This window comes from Poecilia latipinna, unplaced genomic scaffold (assembly GCF_001443285.1).
Source record: "Poecilia latipinna isolate Pla-1442-1.1 unplaced genomic scaffold, P_latipinna-1.0 Scaffold41, whole genome shotgun sequence".
NCBI classification, from domain to species: domain Eukaryota; kingdom Metazoa; phylum Chordata; class Actinopteri; order Cyprinodontiformes; family Poeciliidae; genus Poecilia; species Poecilia latipinna.
In genome coordinates this window covers 375,555-391,767 of record NW_015112657.1, presented here as the reverse complement: position 1 = coordinate 391,767, position 16,213 = coordinate 375,555, and the positions used below count along the sequence as shown (strand labels likewise).

Here is a 16,213-nt window from a genome sequence, read left to right as displayed (position 1 = left end):
GTATGTAAATGAAAAGTTTACTTTGCAACCTGAAACGTAAAGCCTTGCCAGTTTGGCAACTGAATGTCTCCATCTTGTGGTTGATGGAGACATTCAGCTCATGTATTTTATTTTTGTTGGCCTGTGGTGATGTTTTTCCATCAGCCTTATACAATAATGAAAATATTTTAGACAGGTTGAATTCGGAGAATCAGAGTTTATCAGGAAATAAAAAAGAAAGTTTGCTCAAATCTACAGGCAGCAAAGTATAACTGAGATTGATTACTTTCTCCTCTTAACACAAAAATCAGAAGAATTGTATTAATCAAATTAAACTTTATTACTCTTTTTTGATGCAGCTACTTTAGAAAACACTTAGCATAGCACTTAATATTATACACAATCATTTAAGTCAAAGGCAGCTGCACTTACAAATTGGTTTACATGTTTTCCTTGTATTTTTCTCTTTACATAATAGTTTATTTGCATATTTTTTTCAAATAATTAAATTATTACATATTTTAACATATATTATAAAGATGAACACTCAGGTTTGTTTAGGTTTCAAGCATTCAGCTGGAGTTAAATACTTTATTTTTTGCATTTCAAATAAGTTATAGGGCTTCATTTTACCTGGAAACTTTTTAGTAGTGTGTAGTTTAAATTCTGTTTCATCATGCACGTTGTGATTTAAAATACTCATTTGTAAGTGTTGCTTTTTTAGATCATCTTCTTCAAAGTTGTCATTTTCCGCAAATTTACATTCAGAGATTTACTGACGCAATCCGAAGCAATAAAAGGGTTGTTTATGGATGAGGCCTTTGATTGTTTTATCAAATGCTTCAGTAGTAAAATGAAGTTTAATAAGAAGTCATTCATGTGTTTCATAGGAGTAATACATCAGATATATACAAAATGTCAGAAGCTTCTCATTGAGGTTAGGATCCGAAGAGTTTCCTGGCTACAGACCCAGAATGCTAACGTTGTGGCATGATGCTCTGTTGTGCAGAAAAAAACATCGTTGGTTGATAGAATACCTCTGAATCATAGGGCAAAGTTGCTCCTTGAGGGTTTTATAATGCATTCTTTATTTGTGGCAATATTTTGAGAGAAATTGTAGTCGAAACTCATGAAAGGGCTAATGTTTTTTTTTTTCCTGTCCAGACTCCTTTTTCCTGTAACACAAAGTCTAAAATGGGTCTTGTTTGAGAAAATAGTGTTTCCTCAGTCCTTTGCAGATCTGTTCTGACACTTCCAGCAGTATTTCAGTCTTTCTCTGAAGATTGTTTTGGAGAGACATTGGTTCTTTTCAGTCCTTTTTAACACCAATGACCAGACCAGTACTGACAAATCTCAGTCTCACTTGTTTTCTGCTAGTCCCAAGGCAGTGATTGCCCAGCACAGAGGTACTGGACAACCACGGCCTTAGCCAGAACCTCTTTGGAGGATGGCTTTGCTTCCTGAAACCTAAAGCTTTCTTCACAGCAGCTGAACTTCTTGATGAAATGGTTGATTTGGGTGCAGCCTTACCAACAGCATCCTCATCCTTTTTTTTTTTTCGTAAAGCCAGATGATGATAATGTGTGTAGTTAGAGGAAGCCTTAGTTGACAAAAAAGATTTTAAGCAAAATTCCCAATAAAATTTATTATTCTGCAACTCATTGAAAGGATTAAAGAACAGTGCAAAAATATGTTTAGTTATTTAAAGATTTTGTTTACTTTTACATTACGTGCATTTTCATTTTATCACTATTCATGCAACAAATGCAAATTGGAAATCTCCACCAAGACAAAAATGAAGCAGTGACCTTTAAGTTAATTTGTAAAACAACAACAACAAAAAAAGATTTCTGTCAGTTTGGAAACTTTTGGTCTTTAAAACACTCACCACTTATAATGCTGTGATACTTGTTTTTCAAACATAGTTTACAGACATAAATAATAATGGCTTTATATAGCCTTTATTAAACGAATACCTGACTTCAAAATCACAGATTTGTTATGCTTTCTTTTGTCACCCTCTAGTGGTTTTTCAACTTCTCTTTGTTGGCTTCTCCCTCACCTCCCCCCTCCATCCTCTAAACTGTGATTGGCTCAAAACGCCATCGTCCAACCGTGGTTCATTTTCTAATACATTTAAGCTCCACCTTCTTGTGACCAACCACTCCTTCTCCCCTTCAAACACACACGTCCAAGCTGCAGCCCAGCCCCCTGCCCTGTGGTAAGAATGGACGGCGAGGCGGTATGATCTGAAAACATAATATGGAGTAGTCGACGTATTTGATGGAGGTGGTGCATGGAAAATGGGCGAATAAATTTACAGGTTTGCATGTGTATTCCTGCATTTTCATTCATTCGGCGCCTTCTTCTTCTTCTTCTTCTTCTTCTTCTTATTCCAGTTGGCGCTAATTGTGCAGATTTTTCAGTATTTTTATTTATTTATTTTTTTAATGGAACCCACGGCAGGTTTGGTGTGAACTATGATCGGCGGTAAACGGGGAGAGGAACGAGGAGAGAGAGATCTGGATCAACATAATCCATCTGGACTTCAGGAGGGGGGAAGAAGATGAGGACCATGATGGCTCCGAAGATGAAAACAGCATTATTCGTAATTGTGCACTGGGGTGAGTCCATCCGCGTCTGTGTTCTGTCTCCCAACCGCCTCGCCATCTGTCACAGAAGGAGACGGCTTACTAAACAAATCCTTTTTATTCTGATGTAATATACAGCAGATTGCGTTATTCTAATGCTCCAGTCTTATACGAATTATCAACTCACCGGTGAGAATTTGAATCACACCCATTATGCACACAGTGAGGTTTATTACCTGTGAAGCAATCACCTTTCTGACTGTTTGGATACTGCACTTCCCCCACAGGTGTTTCTTTTCTCATCCTCCATTTCATAAAGTCCTGAACGTTGGCATTTTATGCGCAGTGTTTGTTAGATTGATCATATGTTTTATTGGAGAGCTTTTGTTTTGACTTGGTGGTTTAAGCTCTAATTAGTTTGATGTGATTGCATTGTGTGGCTAATGGACCACAATGAAGCAAGACATTTACAGGGATTGATAGTAATGTGAGAAATAATTTAACAGATGCATTTTTCAAAGCTTAAAGCAGACGAAGAATATCAAATAAATTCAATAATGCAGCAGCTTTGATGTTGAAGTGTGGCAGCGGTTTAAGAAGTTGACACTTTAATGATCTTCTCCGCTCCCCTCACTATCTTCTGCAGGGCTACAGCACACTCTGTCTTTTAGAGCTTATTTTATGTCTTAAACATGCAGTATCCTCAATTTGCTCACCAAAAGCTCTGCGGTTCATCTCATATGTTTGGTACAATGTCCAGAGATTGAACATTATAATGTTTACATTAAAGAAAAAAGGACTTGTAAAGCATGCATGGAGAAGTAGATATTTTTATTTGCTCCGCCCCTGCGTCACCACAGCACCCATAGTTACATTTTAACTGTCATGACGATGACACATTCTGTGTCCTCTTGGACCTATTCACTTACATGTAAGCATTTTGAGGGCGACAGTTAAGAGGTTAATACCTGCTTAAAGGTTACTTTCAAAAGGTACTTTTAATCTGACAAATGAGACTCATCACGATATATATTTTTTTAATTTATTGAATATTGGACATGGGTATGTGTAGTATTCCCTCACCTTTTAGCTCCATAATAACAGGACCATCTTCCTATGGAGCTTTTAGATCAATAGGTGCAACAACCATCTCTGTGTTTGTTTTGGTTCAGAAAATGCCCCCCAGGTCCCTGATGCATGGGGTCTGATCCATACAGCATCGAGTATTGTGACGAGCTGTGGTGTCCCCCAGCTCTATCAGGCTGAGTCCAATGTTAATTAGGACTTGATCCGCTTAAGCCTCCCTCTAGTCTCCCATGTCATTATCTGTGTGGGGTTTGTATGTGTGTCTGTCATCAGGCGAGGCCTTGCTTTTGGTAAAAGGTCCAGTTGTTCCAGTACTGTACACACCCCCACACAAACAGTGGACAGAAACAACTGCCTCACCTAGTTTTTCCTTGTTGTTACGGTAGTTAAGAGTCTTAAGGAGGGTTAGTCAGAGGTGAGTGGTGGATATATCTGCAGTCTCTTAGGACAGAATCTTGTTTGCAGTTGCTTTGGAAAGACACAGCAGCAGTTCAGCTGCCTTAGCTCTTGCTTTCTGGGCAAATCGATAACTGCACTGACACCAATTTAATAGCATAACCTGTGGGTGTTGTTGGGTATTTTTGCTTTGCAGTAGTTTAGTATTTTTATGCTCCTTTGTTCAAGAGATGTGGCCAAAGGGATTCATATTTTATGAACTTTAAATTTTTGGTGAAATGGTGTCATGTATCAAAGAAGTATTCAATTATTTTTAATTTCAAGGACTGATGACATGAACATTTAATCACAAGATGAGCTGTCTGTTTGGCTTGTTTTATTTGACACAAAGCATAAATTATATAAAGATGTCCTCATTGTGAACTTTACCGCTCGTTTCAGACATTACTAAAGATGTCATTCTGCTTTTTCTTTTTGTCTTGGATTATGATACATTTTCAAATAGTTATCTCATGAATTGGTACTGTTAAGTAATTCTTTGGTGACTTTCTGTTTTGTTTTGCTTGTAATGTTCAAATTTCTTTAGCCTTTTGATCCTTTAAAACTTTTCCTTGGATTTTTCTTATATATATATATATATATATATATATATATATATATATATATTCAATTGTAGCATATGTGAGTTTCAGATGCTGAGAGTTAAAGTGTTTGAAAGGACCAGATTTATCTTTAAATGGAACTATCATAAAAAGGGTATTTTTATTTTTAAAACCAAAGAGGCTCAGTAGAAAACAATGAACCTGGCTGATCTCAGCCCTGAGGAACTCATGCTGAATATTTCTGCTTGGAACCAAAGACATGTTTACTAAACAGGCATAATGCTGGTTGATGAATAACTTGTAACATTTCTCAACATTTTGTATCTTCCTCATTTAATTTAGTTCCTCTGTTTACATAAGTATTTACTCAGTTTCTACCAGCTTGAAATTGGGCCCGCTGACTTCCCTTAGTCATATTAACAGGAATCTCACTGCGAGCACTAACCTTCACGGCTCCTATCCACACCATTTTAATTTATTATTTGCATAATCAGTCATCTATTCCAGACGTTATTCATTTGATGCAACTATAACTTACCAAAGTTTACACAAAACTTTCTTTCCTTCTCCGTTTATCACAGTGTTCCAGTATGCTATGTGCCGGGACGTGACTCTTCCCACTGGACCACTTTTCCGTGTTGCCGGATTCCGTCTCTCCCTGCCATGTCAAGTGTCCGGATATGAAGGTTCACGTACCCAAGAATTTGAGTGGTTCCTTTATAGGAATGATGCTGGAGGAAAACAGATAGGAGTGGTGTCCACCAGGGACAAAGGTTTTCCATATGCCCCATTCCAGGCCAGAGTGAGGAATGGGGAGGTGAGGATTGAGAGAGATTCGGGGGATAAGGTCAGACTGGTGATCCAGAGGCTTCGAGCTGAAGATGAGGGGAAATATGAGTGTTATACACCCAGCACGGACAGCACCTACCAGGGAAATTACAGCGCGTTGGTTCCTGTCAAAGGTAAAACAAGCTAGTGCAAATTTCTCTGAATGTAGTTGCAAAGTTGGTTGCCTTTTATAATCAAGGCAGTCTTTTGTAGAGAGTTCTATAAAGTATGTATTTGTGACTCCAACAGAAGATTTTATGTTAAAATGTTGTCACAAATAACAGTTTGATTGGAAATATAAACATTAATTTGTTGAAGTTGCAGAACCAAGATAACCTTGAACACAAGTATTTTCTATGTTACACTTGGAAAATGGAATGTTACTGATTATCTGGAAACAAAATGGCTACGGAGTCACAATATATAACATTAAAAGCTGAATTAAAACTAAAATAAAAAATTAAAAGGTTGTTTCCACGGAATAAATACTGTTATCCCCATTACCCAGCTAATAAACTGTGTTTTTCACTACTAGAAGACTTCAAGCATTGATGTTCAGAAGATACTTCACACGTCAGCAACAATACACAGACTAACTGACTGACAGCTCATAGGCTAGGAGACCAAAACTATAAACTACAAGAGAAAAAAAAATTCTCATTCAAAAGAGTTTCATTTTCAAAAATGATTGGGACAAAAATAAAAAAATCAAGAGTTAATGACAAAGAAGCTTTATGCTTATTGCGATTTTGCATAGAATATTGCTTCGTTTACATATTAAAAACAGTTTGCCTCATTAAAATTACGTCTTTTTTTAACAAAAAAGATGTAGACAGATTACTTCGTCATCATTCATGCAGCATAAAATTTATGGGATAAATCACGTAGAACATACTCAGTAAAAAACACAAAGTTAACCTTTTATAGTAGACTAATTAGCAAAGCTGCTTGTTTGTTTGGCTACAATAATAATAAACTTTTTTGATAAATATTTACACATTAATAAATATTAACACCACCGACTCCTTTCTTACAACTAATACCTGGTGGTTAGAAAACAAATACTTAAATGTTTAACTTAATTAAAAATAGCTAAGTTTTAGTTGGCAAAAAAATGCTTTATGGTGGGACCAGTCTGCATATTTTTTTGACTTGCATAATCAGCAAGGCAAATATATAGAACTGAAGTATATTTTATGAATTAATGTAATTTAAATATAAAGAGATGTGGTAACAAGTCACATAATGCCAAGAGGGCTTAAAAAAATATAATCAATGCTAATGTTTTGTAGCAAGATCATGTCTTTCATGTATATTTTGAGGAACGGGATTGTTGATTCACATTCGATTTTCGATTGTCAAGTTTGAAGTAAGGAAAAGTGCACTAGTATTGAACCAATATATTTGGTTGTTTTATAAGAAAATCTACCAGTGCACTTTTGCATAAGCTATCAAAAGTAGTTATTAATTTTTTTTTTCTCCAAATAAGACAGGTCTGATTTCGTTGTAACTAGACTAGTTCTAGAGTAACTATGATGCATATCAGAGGAAAATAGCCGTCTTCCACGTTGTGGAGATTACGGTGAGTGGATCTTATCTTTACATCAACCAGATGAATGTTTTCTGACTAATGGGAACGAGGGCTGGACTTGGTTCCCAGCAGCATTCCTCATTCCAGCTTATCTTTTCATTTCTCTCACTGAAGCTCCTTGTGGTAAACGTTTCAGCTGCACGTTGCCATTACCTTTTTCTTAATTCAGAGTGAATACAGCAGTATGTAAAACCATTTGCTCTCTTTCATATGTCTTCTATTTTTGTTTCTGTGTTCATTTTAAATGTTCAAAACAAAAGTGGATGTTGGACCAAGACAACCTGAGTAAATAAATCACTCGTGCACTAAAATACATCTTGGTGATCCCCAAGTCTTTTGAAAAAAAATACATTATAAAACAAAAGTGAAATGTTTTTGTTAAATTGGGTGTAGAAATACCACATCTTAAAAAAAAGAAGCAAAAAACACTAACTTTAATTTTCAATGCTGTGGCATAACCTTCATGCTTCAAAACCCTCTGATGTGGCAGAAGGAAAACATTTCTGAAAAGAAGAATGGGCCAACAATTTCTTCACATTATTGTAAAAAATAAATGATCACATTTGTTGCTGCAAAGGGCGGCAGAGCTGGTTGTTAAATTTAGGGGGCGGTTTCTTTTTGTCATTGTTGTCATGATGTTGATGCCGAAGGCAGCGTCGGAAAGCGCAGGAGCTTCTTAAAAAGACAGAAACAAATCCAAAACGTTAAATTGATATTTACAGCATGTTTATAACAATTGTGCCACAAAATAGCAGTATATGTCTGGAAAATGCACAATTCTGCCCCTGTGTGTAAAAGTAAGACAATACAAGAAATCTGTTCGGTGACATATGTTTTCAGCAAACTGTCTTAGCGGAGTCTTTTTAGTCTGTGCTTTTTTCCTTCTGTTTTGTTGCCCCACAGTGATTCCAGACTCACTCCAAATCAGCTACATTCGCTCCCTAACCAGCCAGCCTGTTCCTGAAGGATCTGAATTAACTCTGACGTGCTCATCCAGCATCCAGTCGGAGCAACTCACCCATCTGTCCATTGTGTTCGGGAAGCGGGGTGGCGGCGAGCGCTCAGACAGCGGCGATGGCAGCGAGGTCAGCACAGTTAGAGAGATCATCTCCATCGACAAGCTTCTAGGGGTTGTTCCAGGACGGTTCTACAAGAAACGCTACGATGACGGAGAGATCACGCTGGAGAAGAGGAACGGAGAGGGCGGACAGGGGTTGTACGTGATGAAGATGAAGGCGGTGCAGCCCGATGACGCTGGGTCGTATTTCTGTGAAGCCTCACAGTGGATTAGGGACCCTGATCGAATGTGGCAGAGGATTGCTCAAAGGACCCTGGATATTGGCAACTTGACCATTCAGCAACTAGGTAATTAAGGAAGCGAAACAGATTTTGTGTGTAGGCTTCAGGTGCCAAAAAACACAATCGACACAAAACACAACTGCTGATGTGTTTTACTACTCAAAAACTACCTCAGAGCTCCAGTTGGGAAAATTTAACTTTATGCCGACTCAAACTGCACCTTAGTAATTTTGTTGGCCAAACACTCTTGGATTTGCAGTGAAAAGGAAATAAGAATAAATTAGAATGCTCTGAAAAATGTTCATGAAAAGCAACGTTTTGAAGACAGGAATTAGGAAAACACTTGAAATGCTCAATGAGTAAAGCTTTAACAGGAGCAAGGCCTCGAGTGAAAAACAACATAATTCTCCTTTTTCATAAACAGTCCTAGCAATATTCAGCCAGGCTGTGGAAAAGTTTGTAAATAGCAATAAATTCTAACAGCAAAGCAGGCTTGGTTTATGCTCCGAGTGTCACTGGGTACCCCGGGCTCTTTCCAGAGTTTAGGCGCTCCAAGTTTTTGTTGCAGATGCTTTAACTGAGTGCTTGGCTGGCGAGTTAAATAATAGGATAAACATTTGTGTTCATTTTGCTGCCAGTCTCTTAACAACTTGGATATGGAAAAGGTTGATGGAAGTCATGGGGCAAATTGTTTTCACCAAATCCCAACTTCAGGTGGGAACTGTTTTTATAAAAAAAAAAAAAAAAAACTTAATACATCGTACATCATTAACTGTGCTAAAAAAAAAAAAAAATGTACACAAATTCTTGCCTTAATACTAAAAATGACATTTGGTTAAAGTAGTTATGAATTAATTTCTGGCAGTTCCTTGGGTGCCTCAGCAGTCAGATTGTCTGACTGACAGTCTAAATACGCTGGCCTCCTTTTGCTTATCCAGCTGGATTTAATAAGTCAATAGCCGGCTGCCTGTATGACTGGATAGATGCCTCTGGCCTTGCAGCAGATCTGAAGGATTATATAATCTTTTTTTCCCACCTTGGCCTCCTTCAGCCTGCAGAGAGGATAACTTTCTTTCTGTCAGAGCAGCATGTCCATTATTTCTTTTAGATAAGCACCGCTGTGTTGGGCAGTCCCTCTTTAAGCATATTTTTCTATCATGCATTAACCTGTTACATATAGTAAAAGGTAAATATCTGCTGTCAGTACAGATTCTCAGTTCAATAATTTAACTTATTATTGATGCATTTCATTTCAAATTAATTATTTTAGACTTGATTGTGTTGCAGAAAGAGATAATCAGGGGCTTTGTCGCATCATGCAAAGATTTAGACTCATTTTCTATGATAAGATTGAGGTCAAACTTTAAGCTTATCAGTGCATGCATTGTTTTCCTTTCTAAAGACACTCACTGAGAGGCTTTATGTTATTGTCCATTGTCTCTCTTGTTGTTCAGCTCATACAATGGCCTCTTTTTGCTAACTTAAATGTCATTGTTAAACAAGTCTTGCACACACAGTGGGTTAACATCGATGTGTTGTTATTACACCAGTTAAGTTTACTTACATGCAAACCAAGGCAGGAAAGATGGAGGATTCCTGAATACAAAGCGACTATCACACAAGTTAAGCTGACTACAATGTTTTCCAAAAGTTACAAAGGAGTAAACACAAAGGAGTAAATACTCATGAAATGAAAAAATGAAGATGACGTGTTTTTACTGAAATTGAGATCTGAGAAGTGTGATGTGCATCTGCCTTCAGCCCCCTGAATCAATACTACGTAGAAACAGGTTTTGCTGTGTTTGGGCTGCATGGAAACCACTGAAATGAGACCTTTTTTTTTTTTTTTGGCTTTCTTTGAACAATGTAAAAAACAAAATGAATAGACAGATTTGCAGATTCTCCCTCCTGAGCTGTACATATCTGCAGCTCCACCAGAGTTGGCTTCCTGGCTGCCTCGCTGGTTCTTTTTGCACAGCCATTTTCCGCTGATGGATTGAACCGTAGCCTTCGAGATGCTGAAAACCCAGGATTTGCGTGTTAATTAGTTCTCTAACAAATCTCCGAGGCCTGCACAGAAAAGCTGAATTTATGCTGAGATTAATTAACACTGTGGGCTTTCTCTATTAATGAGATGGCTCCTGAAGGCATTTAGTTTCACTGGCTTTTTCTTAAGAAGTACTTGAGTAAAGAGGGTTGGATACCAATGCAGGGCACACTGTTGAGCATTTTACAGTCTGCTTAAGCAGCCTGCTTCTAGGAAACTGCTCTCTGCTGTATCTCACTTCCTGTAGAGATTTATTTAATCACAGTCCAAGTGCCGGTTTGTGCCTTGGCACTCAGAAGAGTTTGGTTTTCATCAAATCCGTGTCTGTTTCTCTCAAGCGGAGTCTCTGAGTGTCGCGTCCTCACCCCGGGGGGAGGTGACCCTCCAGGTTGGCTCCCCTCTCATCCTGACCTGTGAGGTGTTGGGGTTGGCGTCTGAGGTGAACTCGGGTCTGCTGGTGCAGTGGATGAAGAGAGGATCAGTCAGCAGTGATGCTGTTGGTACCGGAGGAGTGGAGGTACTGCCATTTTCATTTTGCTCACTTATTTACAAATATGGTTTTTAATTGTAGCAGATTGTATTTTCTATTATATGGTAGAACTCAATACTGGAATAAATCATAATATTCTCATCAATTAGCTGAAATTACATTACATTCCTTACTGACTGGTGGCTTGCTGTGCTTCCTGTTGAGATTGAAGTGGCTCGGATGAGCCCGGACGGTACCGTAAGCTGGGGAGACGACCTCAGCAGAGCCAGCGGCGGTTCTATGGAGAAAGTGTCCGAGGGGAAGTACTCTTTAAAGCTCTTCTCAGCCCGGCCTGCCGACTCAGGCGTGTATCGCTGTGTGGTGAGTGTGTATGCTGGCAGGAAAAACCCCAGTCTGTCTACTCCTGCAACACTCACCCAGAGGTCAGAGGGTGTCACTGTCAACCTGAAGACCAAAGGTGAGCTTAAGATTTTTTCAAAAAAATGTGTGAAGCTAGAGGGTGATGGAGTAATGACACGTATTGCAAATGACTGTTTGGAGGGCAATAATTGCTAAATGATGTAGTCCAAGTGTTGTAAAATTGCTTTTTACCTCCTAATGTAGTAATATTTAGTCAGCTGGACTGAATCCAGTGACTAAATAATGGACACTAATGACAAATGTTAGTTTTTTTTTCACAGATTAGAGAAAAAAAAAGTAAAGAAGAAAACAGGCAACTGAAGTAATCATCTCAAAATTAACCAGTATTATCACCATCACAGGATCATCTGCTATGGAGCAGCCCTAGTTGTGCTTTCAGAAACCCTAACGAAATATGTTGATGCTCCAATCGAAAATGTTCATTCTCTGGTCTATGACGATAACTTGTGGATATCGATTTTGTTCATTTAAGGCTTCTGGATTAAACAGATCTATAATATTAAAACATCATCAGTAAAAACCTGTTTCTAGTCTTTCTGCTGACAGCAGTCATTAATTATTTATATTAGAAGCAGAAAAGAGGTTGTGTGTGGTGACAGAGTAGTCAATATACAAGAGAGGTTTTTTGTTGATTATTGACCCAATTCTTCTAATACTGACATTTTAAACTGTCTTTAGCATCTAAAATTAGCTATTTCAGCCATTTTTACTAAAGCATTAGCCTCTTTGTGCATTTTCCAGATGCAGCATGTCAAAAGACAGAACAAAATCTTTTCTCCAAAAGATAACGCTAAGCAAGTTTCCTGTGCTTCATTCAGCCTTCCTGGTATTCACTGAAACTCTAGTGCTCTGTCAGAACAAACTACAGGCTAAATTAAAAACCTTGAACTTAATTGCATTGCTTAATAGCTATTATGGACTTGGAATAAATAAAATTCACTGAAATATCTCTTTTGATGTATTACATGGTGGCACGTTTGATATTGTTGTCATTCTGAAGGAGCTCAAAAAGCTTAAACAGCCAAATATTAATTTGTTTGGTAGATTTTTGTCTCATTAATTTCATCCATTTTTGTTATTTACCTATTTTTCATCTCTCGATGTTGTCGTTTTTTTCCCCCTCAGATGTTTTGGTCTCAGCTGTGGCTCGGCTCCCGCATGGCCCCCTGCTGAAACGGGGAAGCACCATCACCCTGATCTGCAACGCCACAGTGACAACCACAGGTCCGGTGCTGGTTCAAGTGCAATGGCTGCGGCGGCCGATTCCTGAACCCGTCGTCACAAGGAACTCGGGTGGCGCTCCCTTAGACGCTGAACTCGTAGCACAGCCCAGGCTCATTGCTACTCTGATGTACAATGGTGTATCAAATATCCACGTCAACGACAGCGAGATCAGCATCGACCGGCTTTCTGCCGTCAGCTACAGGCTGAGGATTCACATGGCGACGGTGGAGAACCAGGGCGTGTATGGATGTCGTGCAGAAGTGTGGGGCCAGGATCCGCATGGAGGCTGGTACGACACGGGGGCCAAAGCAGAGTCAAATGAAGTGACTGTTTATCTGTATGCCAGAGGTGAGAGCCTTGTTGTATTACGGACATTTTCTCAGTTATTTGCTAATATTTGGTCACTGTTTGGTCCAGCCTTGACAAGTGAACTTCTGAGCAGCGGCACAAAGATTCTTGGGGGTTAGCAGAGTAACTAGATTTATTTTAAATGTTTAGAGGAATCAACTAGTGATTCTAACTTGAAGCATAGCCAGTCACATTTAATGCAGCGACCTGCCACATTAGCTGAACATTCTGCGTCAATTCATTCCACCTTTGTACTTTTCTTCACCTTTCACATCAGGTTGCTGAGCCTTCTGTCTGTGCCTAGGAAAAAATATAGATAAATACTGTTATTTGCTTTGTGCACTAAAGGAGAAATGTCCAGCCACCAGCTTGTGATCTCACTCTCAAACACCCTTCAGGTCAATGATCCAGAGTGCATCAGCATTTCCACCTCTGAGTGGCTTAAAATAGAAAAAATGAAAGTTCCTCAGTGCCCTAATCAAGTTGTGGACCTAAATCTGACTCCAATGCTGTGGATTGATCCTAAACGGGCCACTCATGCTTGAAAATCCTGCAGTATGGCCGCATGAAAACAATTCTTCAAAGAAGTGTGGACACAATTCCTCCATACAGATGTAAAGGACTAGAAGTAATCTTTGAAAAATATAATGGCAGTTGTTGCTTTTAAGGAAGGCAAAACCAGGGTTTAGGTTTAGGGGGCATTTACCTTCTCATGTAGATCCAGTTTGGTTTGGATCATAGCCTTTTAATTATTTTAGTAAATGGAATTATGCTTTGAGAATCACATTTGCACCTGGTTATCTGTGTGTAATACAATAATTAGTTTGGGGATCTTAAACAATTAAGTAGGTTGGAAAAGCAAAAACAGGATATATATATTTTTGCACAAAGGTCCAGTAGGAATAAGCTCTTATTCCTTAAGCCCTGAAACTTTGAGACATTCATGTTACCAAATTATAAATGTATCCAATCGAAAAACAGAACTAAAGCAGTTCGATGTCTTACATAGGAGCTTTCTCTCCACTTTTTCCTCTGCTTCTCCAGCTGCTGACCTCCTGCTCATCCCTCTGGTGGTCGGAGTCTCATCGGCCTTGTTTGTCGGCATCTTCATCATCGCAACCGTAACCTGCTGCTTCATGAAGCGGCTAGCAAGACAGAGAGCTCCAAAATAGACGTCCGTGCTGCCGACAGCTTTGTTGGCTTTTTCTACCTGAAGAGGTACTGCAGAGATTACTGTGGCAGGAAAATGTCACCCCTCTCCAAAATGACCTCAAGACTAAATTAAGGAGTTTGACATATTTTAATATGGATTTTATGTGTTTGAACTTGAGTTTCACAATTACTGCCAAAATGTTTTTTGTTGTTTTTTACTCTCTCAATGTCACGTCTTGCCCCCATAAGAGGTTTGAACCATTGACTTCTCTGCTTCACTTTTCAAGTGGAGTTGGTAGCTGTTTTCATGTGATGCTAAACCACATTTTTCATCATCTTCTTTAAGTTGTGATCAAACTAAATAAGGTTTTGTAAAGATTATTGAAGAGGTTTGAAGCTGGAATCTGTACAGGTTTCACTGAAGTGAACTTCTCAGTCAAAAATTGTCAAGGGTTACAGAGCAATGCCACTCAACTCATCAGATTATTTTTATACGACGCTGGATATGTAGGTCTTTATATGTTTACTATTGGTGCAGAGCTCATGTGGATAATTATAATTATTTTTTCCGCTTGCTCCTTGTTTTAAACTGTGTTTTCATTTTGAATGCAAACCTCCCACAATGTGTAAATGTCTGTGCATGGCTTGAGGCCCTCACTGACAGTCACATGAATGCTGAGCCTCCACTTTCTTAAAATGAGCAGGGACAGTCCGCCGTCTAGAGCCCAGAGCAGCTCTGCAAGCAAACAAAGCGTCAGTCTGTCTGTGACTTAACAAGGAGGCATATGGCTGGGAACTTTCTCATGGAAACCAGTCAAGCACCAGTTGATGCTTCATTCTGTTGAGACCTTTCAAAGCAGGTTTATGTTTTATACATTTGACTAAGATTAAATGAGGCACCGTCTGCACCGAGTGGAAATCTGTTCAAACTTTGCTGAATCTGCCTGCTATATGTACTTAATGTATTATGGTGCTGCAGCACCATGTTTCTATGTAAAGTACCTCTGATTAGCATGCTGCCGCAGTCTGCTCCTTTAAAGCACTTGGACAAAAACGAGTCTGGGACCAAAGCCCTTTGGTATCGTTTACGCTGTAATCTTCCAGCCAAAAAGCAAATTCTTTGCTTTTTTTTGTCTCGTTGTGGGGTTAATGCTTCTGAGTTGCAGAATAACAATTGTGTTTTGTTCTCTCTCTCTTTTTTTTTAATCATGTGTTTGTTGTTTAACGGAAGCTGCAGTTTTCCAGCCATATGATCTGATAGTTTGGCTTAAGTATCTCCATCATTCTTGTCCTCATGTGGTCCGGAGCTCTTTAGAAAGCTTTTTATGGCTATGGCTCCCACTGCTAGCCCACAAAAATGTGTTGGACAGATTCAGTGCGTCTGTACACTTAATCTATCCTCCTCTTCCTGTTGAAAGTCACTCCTAAAGAAAGTGTGGTCATGTAAGATTATGTGCATGGACTTTGAGTCTCTTTCTCTCTGCAGGAGACTGTCTGCCTTCCGTTAGCCGTGCTTCCAAAACCCCTGATTATAGATGTTCAAAGACAGTTTGGAGTAACGTCACAGCTATGCTTGCTTCCTGAGCCACTTTGTGCCAGACCCAAAGCTGACCTGTTCCCCAACATGCACGCTCTCGATGCCCTTGCACACCAACGCGGTTGCACGCGAACGCAGCAGCGGAGGCAGGACAGGGCTGTCTGGATGTGTTTTCAGATGGCAGCAATCATCTCTAATCCCCGTATATGGCTGCAGCGAATCCCGCCGCCCTTCCCCCACGCTGCGTGTGGCTCGCATTCGATTCATTTCCAGTCTCTGATCTCTGTGAATGATGCCCCCTCTGTGAAGAGTTTTTGCACAGTGTCAAAAAAAAATATAAGCAGTGCTGTATAAAATGTGCATTTGTGTAAAATGTTCTCAATTTATTTTTTTTTGTTAAGAGTTGTTTACTGACGGCATGCTCCACTATTCCTGAATGCATCGTACTGCCACTCACTTGTGTTTCTTATGGTGCTTTGGCAAACCTGCCAGCCGATTAAACACCAATAAAACAATCTGGATTTTCATTGCGATTTGTCGTTTCAATTTTCTGCCGCTTTGTTTTCAGAGAGCTTGAAAACGTTCGTATCAGATGAAACCGAAGAGATCGTAATAATTTCAGA

General features: G+C 39.1%; 1 protein-coding gene across 1 annotated transcript; it reads left to right on the top strand.

The window, feature by feature from the left end:
• Positions 1–2,139: 2,139 nt before the first annotated feature.
• igsf8 (immunoglobulin superfamily, member 8) lies at positions 2,140–16,123 on the top strand. Its single transcript, XM_015047609.1, has 8 exons — positions 2,140–2,302; positions 2,446–2,603; positions 5,236–5,616; positions 7,977–8,438; positions 10,758–10,936; positions 11,114–11,366; positions 12,455–12,901; positions 13,946–16,123. Exons 2-8 carry the CDS (start codon positions 2,546–2,548, stop codon positions 14,071–14,073), a joined length of 1,908 nt encoding a protein of 635 aa, XP_014903095.1. The 5' UTR covers positions 2,140–2,302; positions 2,446–2,545; the 3' UTR covers positions 14,074–16,123.
• Positions 16,124–16,213: the final 90 nt, after the last annotated feature.

What these genes read in the sequence shown, in the direction of transcription:
- igsf8 (XM_015047609.1), top strand. Translation starts at nt 2,546, where the DNA reads ATGAGGACCATGATGGCTCCGAAGATGAAAACAGCATTATTCGTAATT. An exon ending in CGCGTTGGTTCCTGTCAAAG is followed by an intron (nt 5,617 to 7,976) that starts GTAAAACAAGCT and finishes GTTGCCCCACAG; the next exon opens with TGATTCCAGACTCACTCCAA. An exon ending in TGTTTATCTGTATGCCAGAG is followed by an intron (nt 12,902 to 13,945) that starts GTGAGAGCCTTG and finishes CTGCTTCTCCAG; the next exon opens with CTGCTGACCTCCTGCTCATC.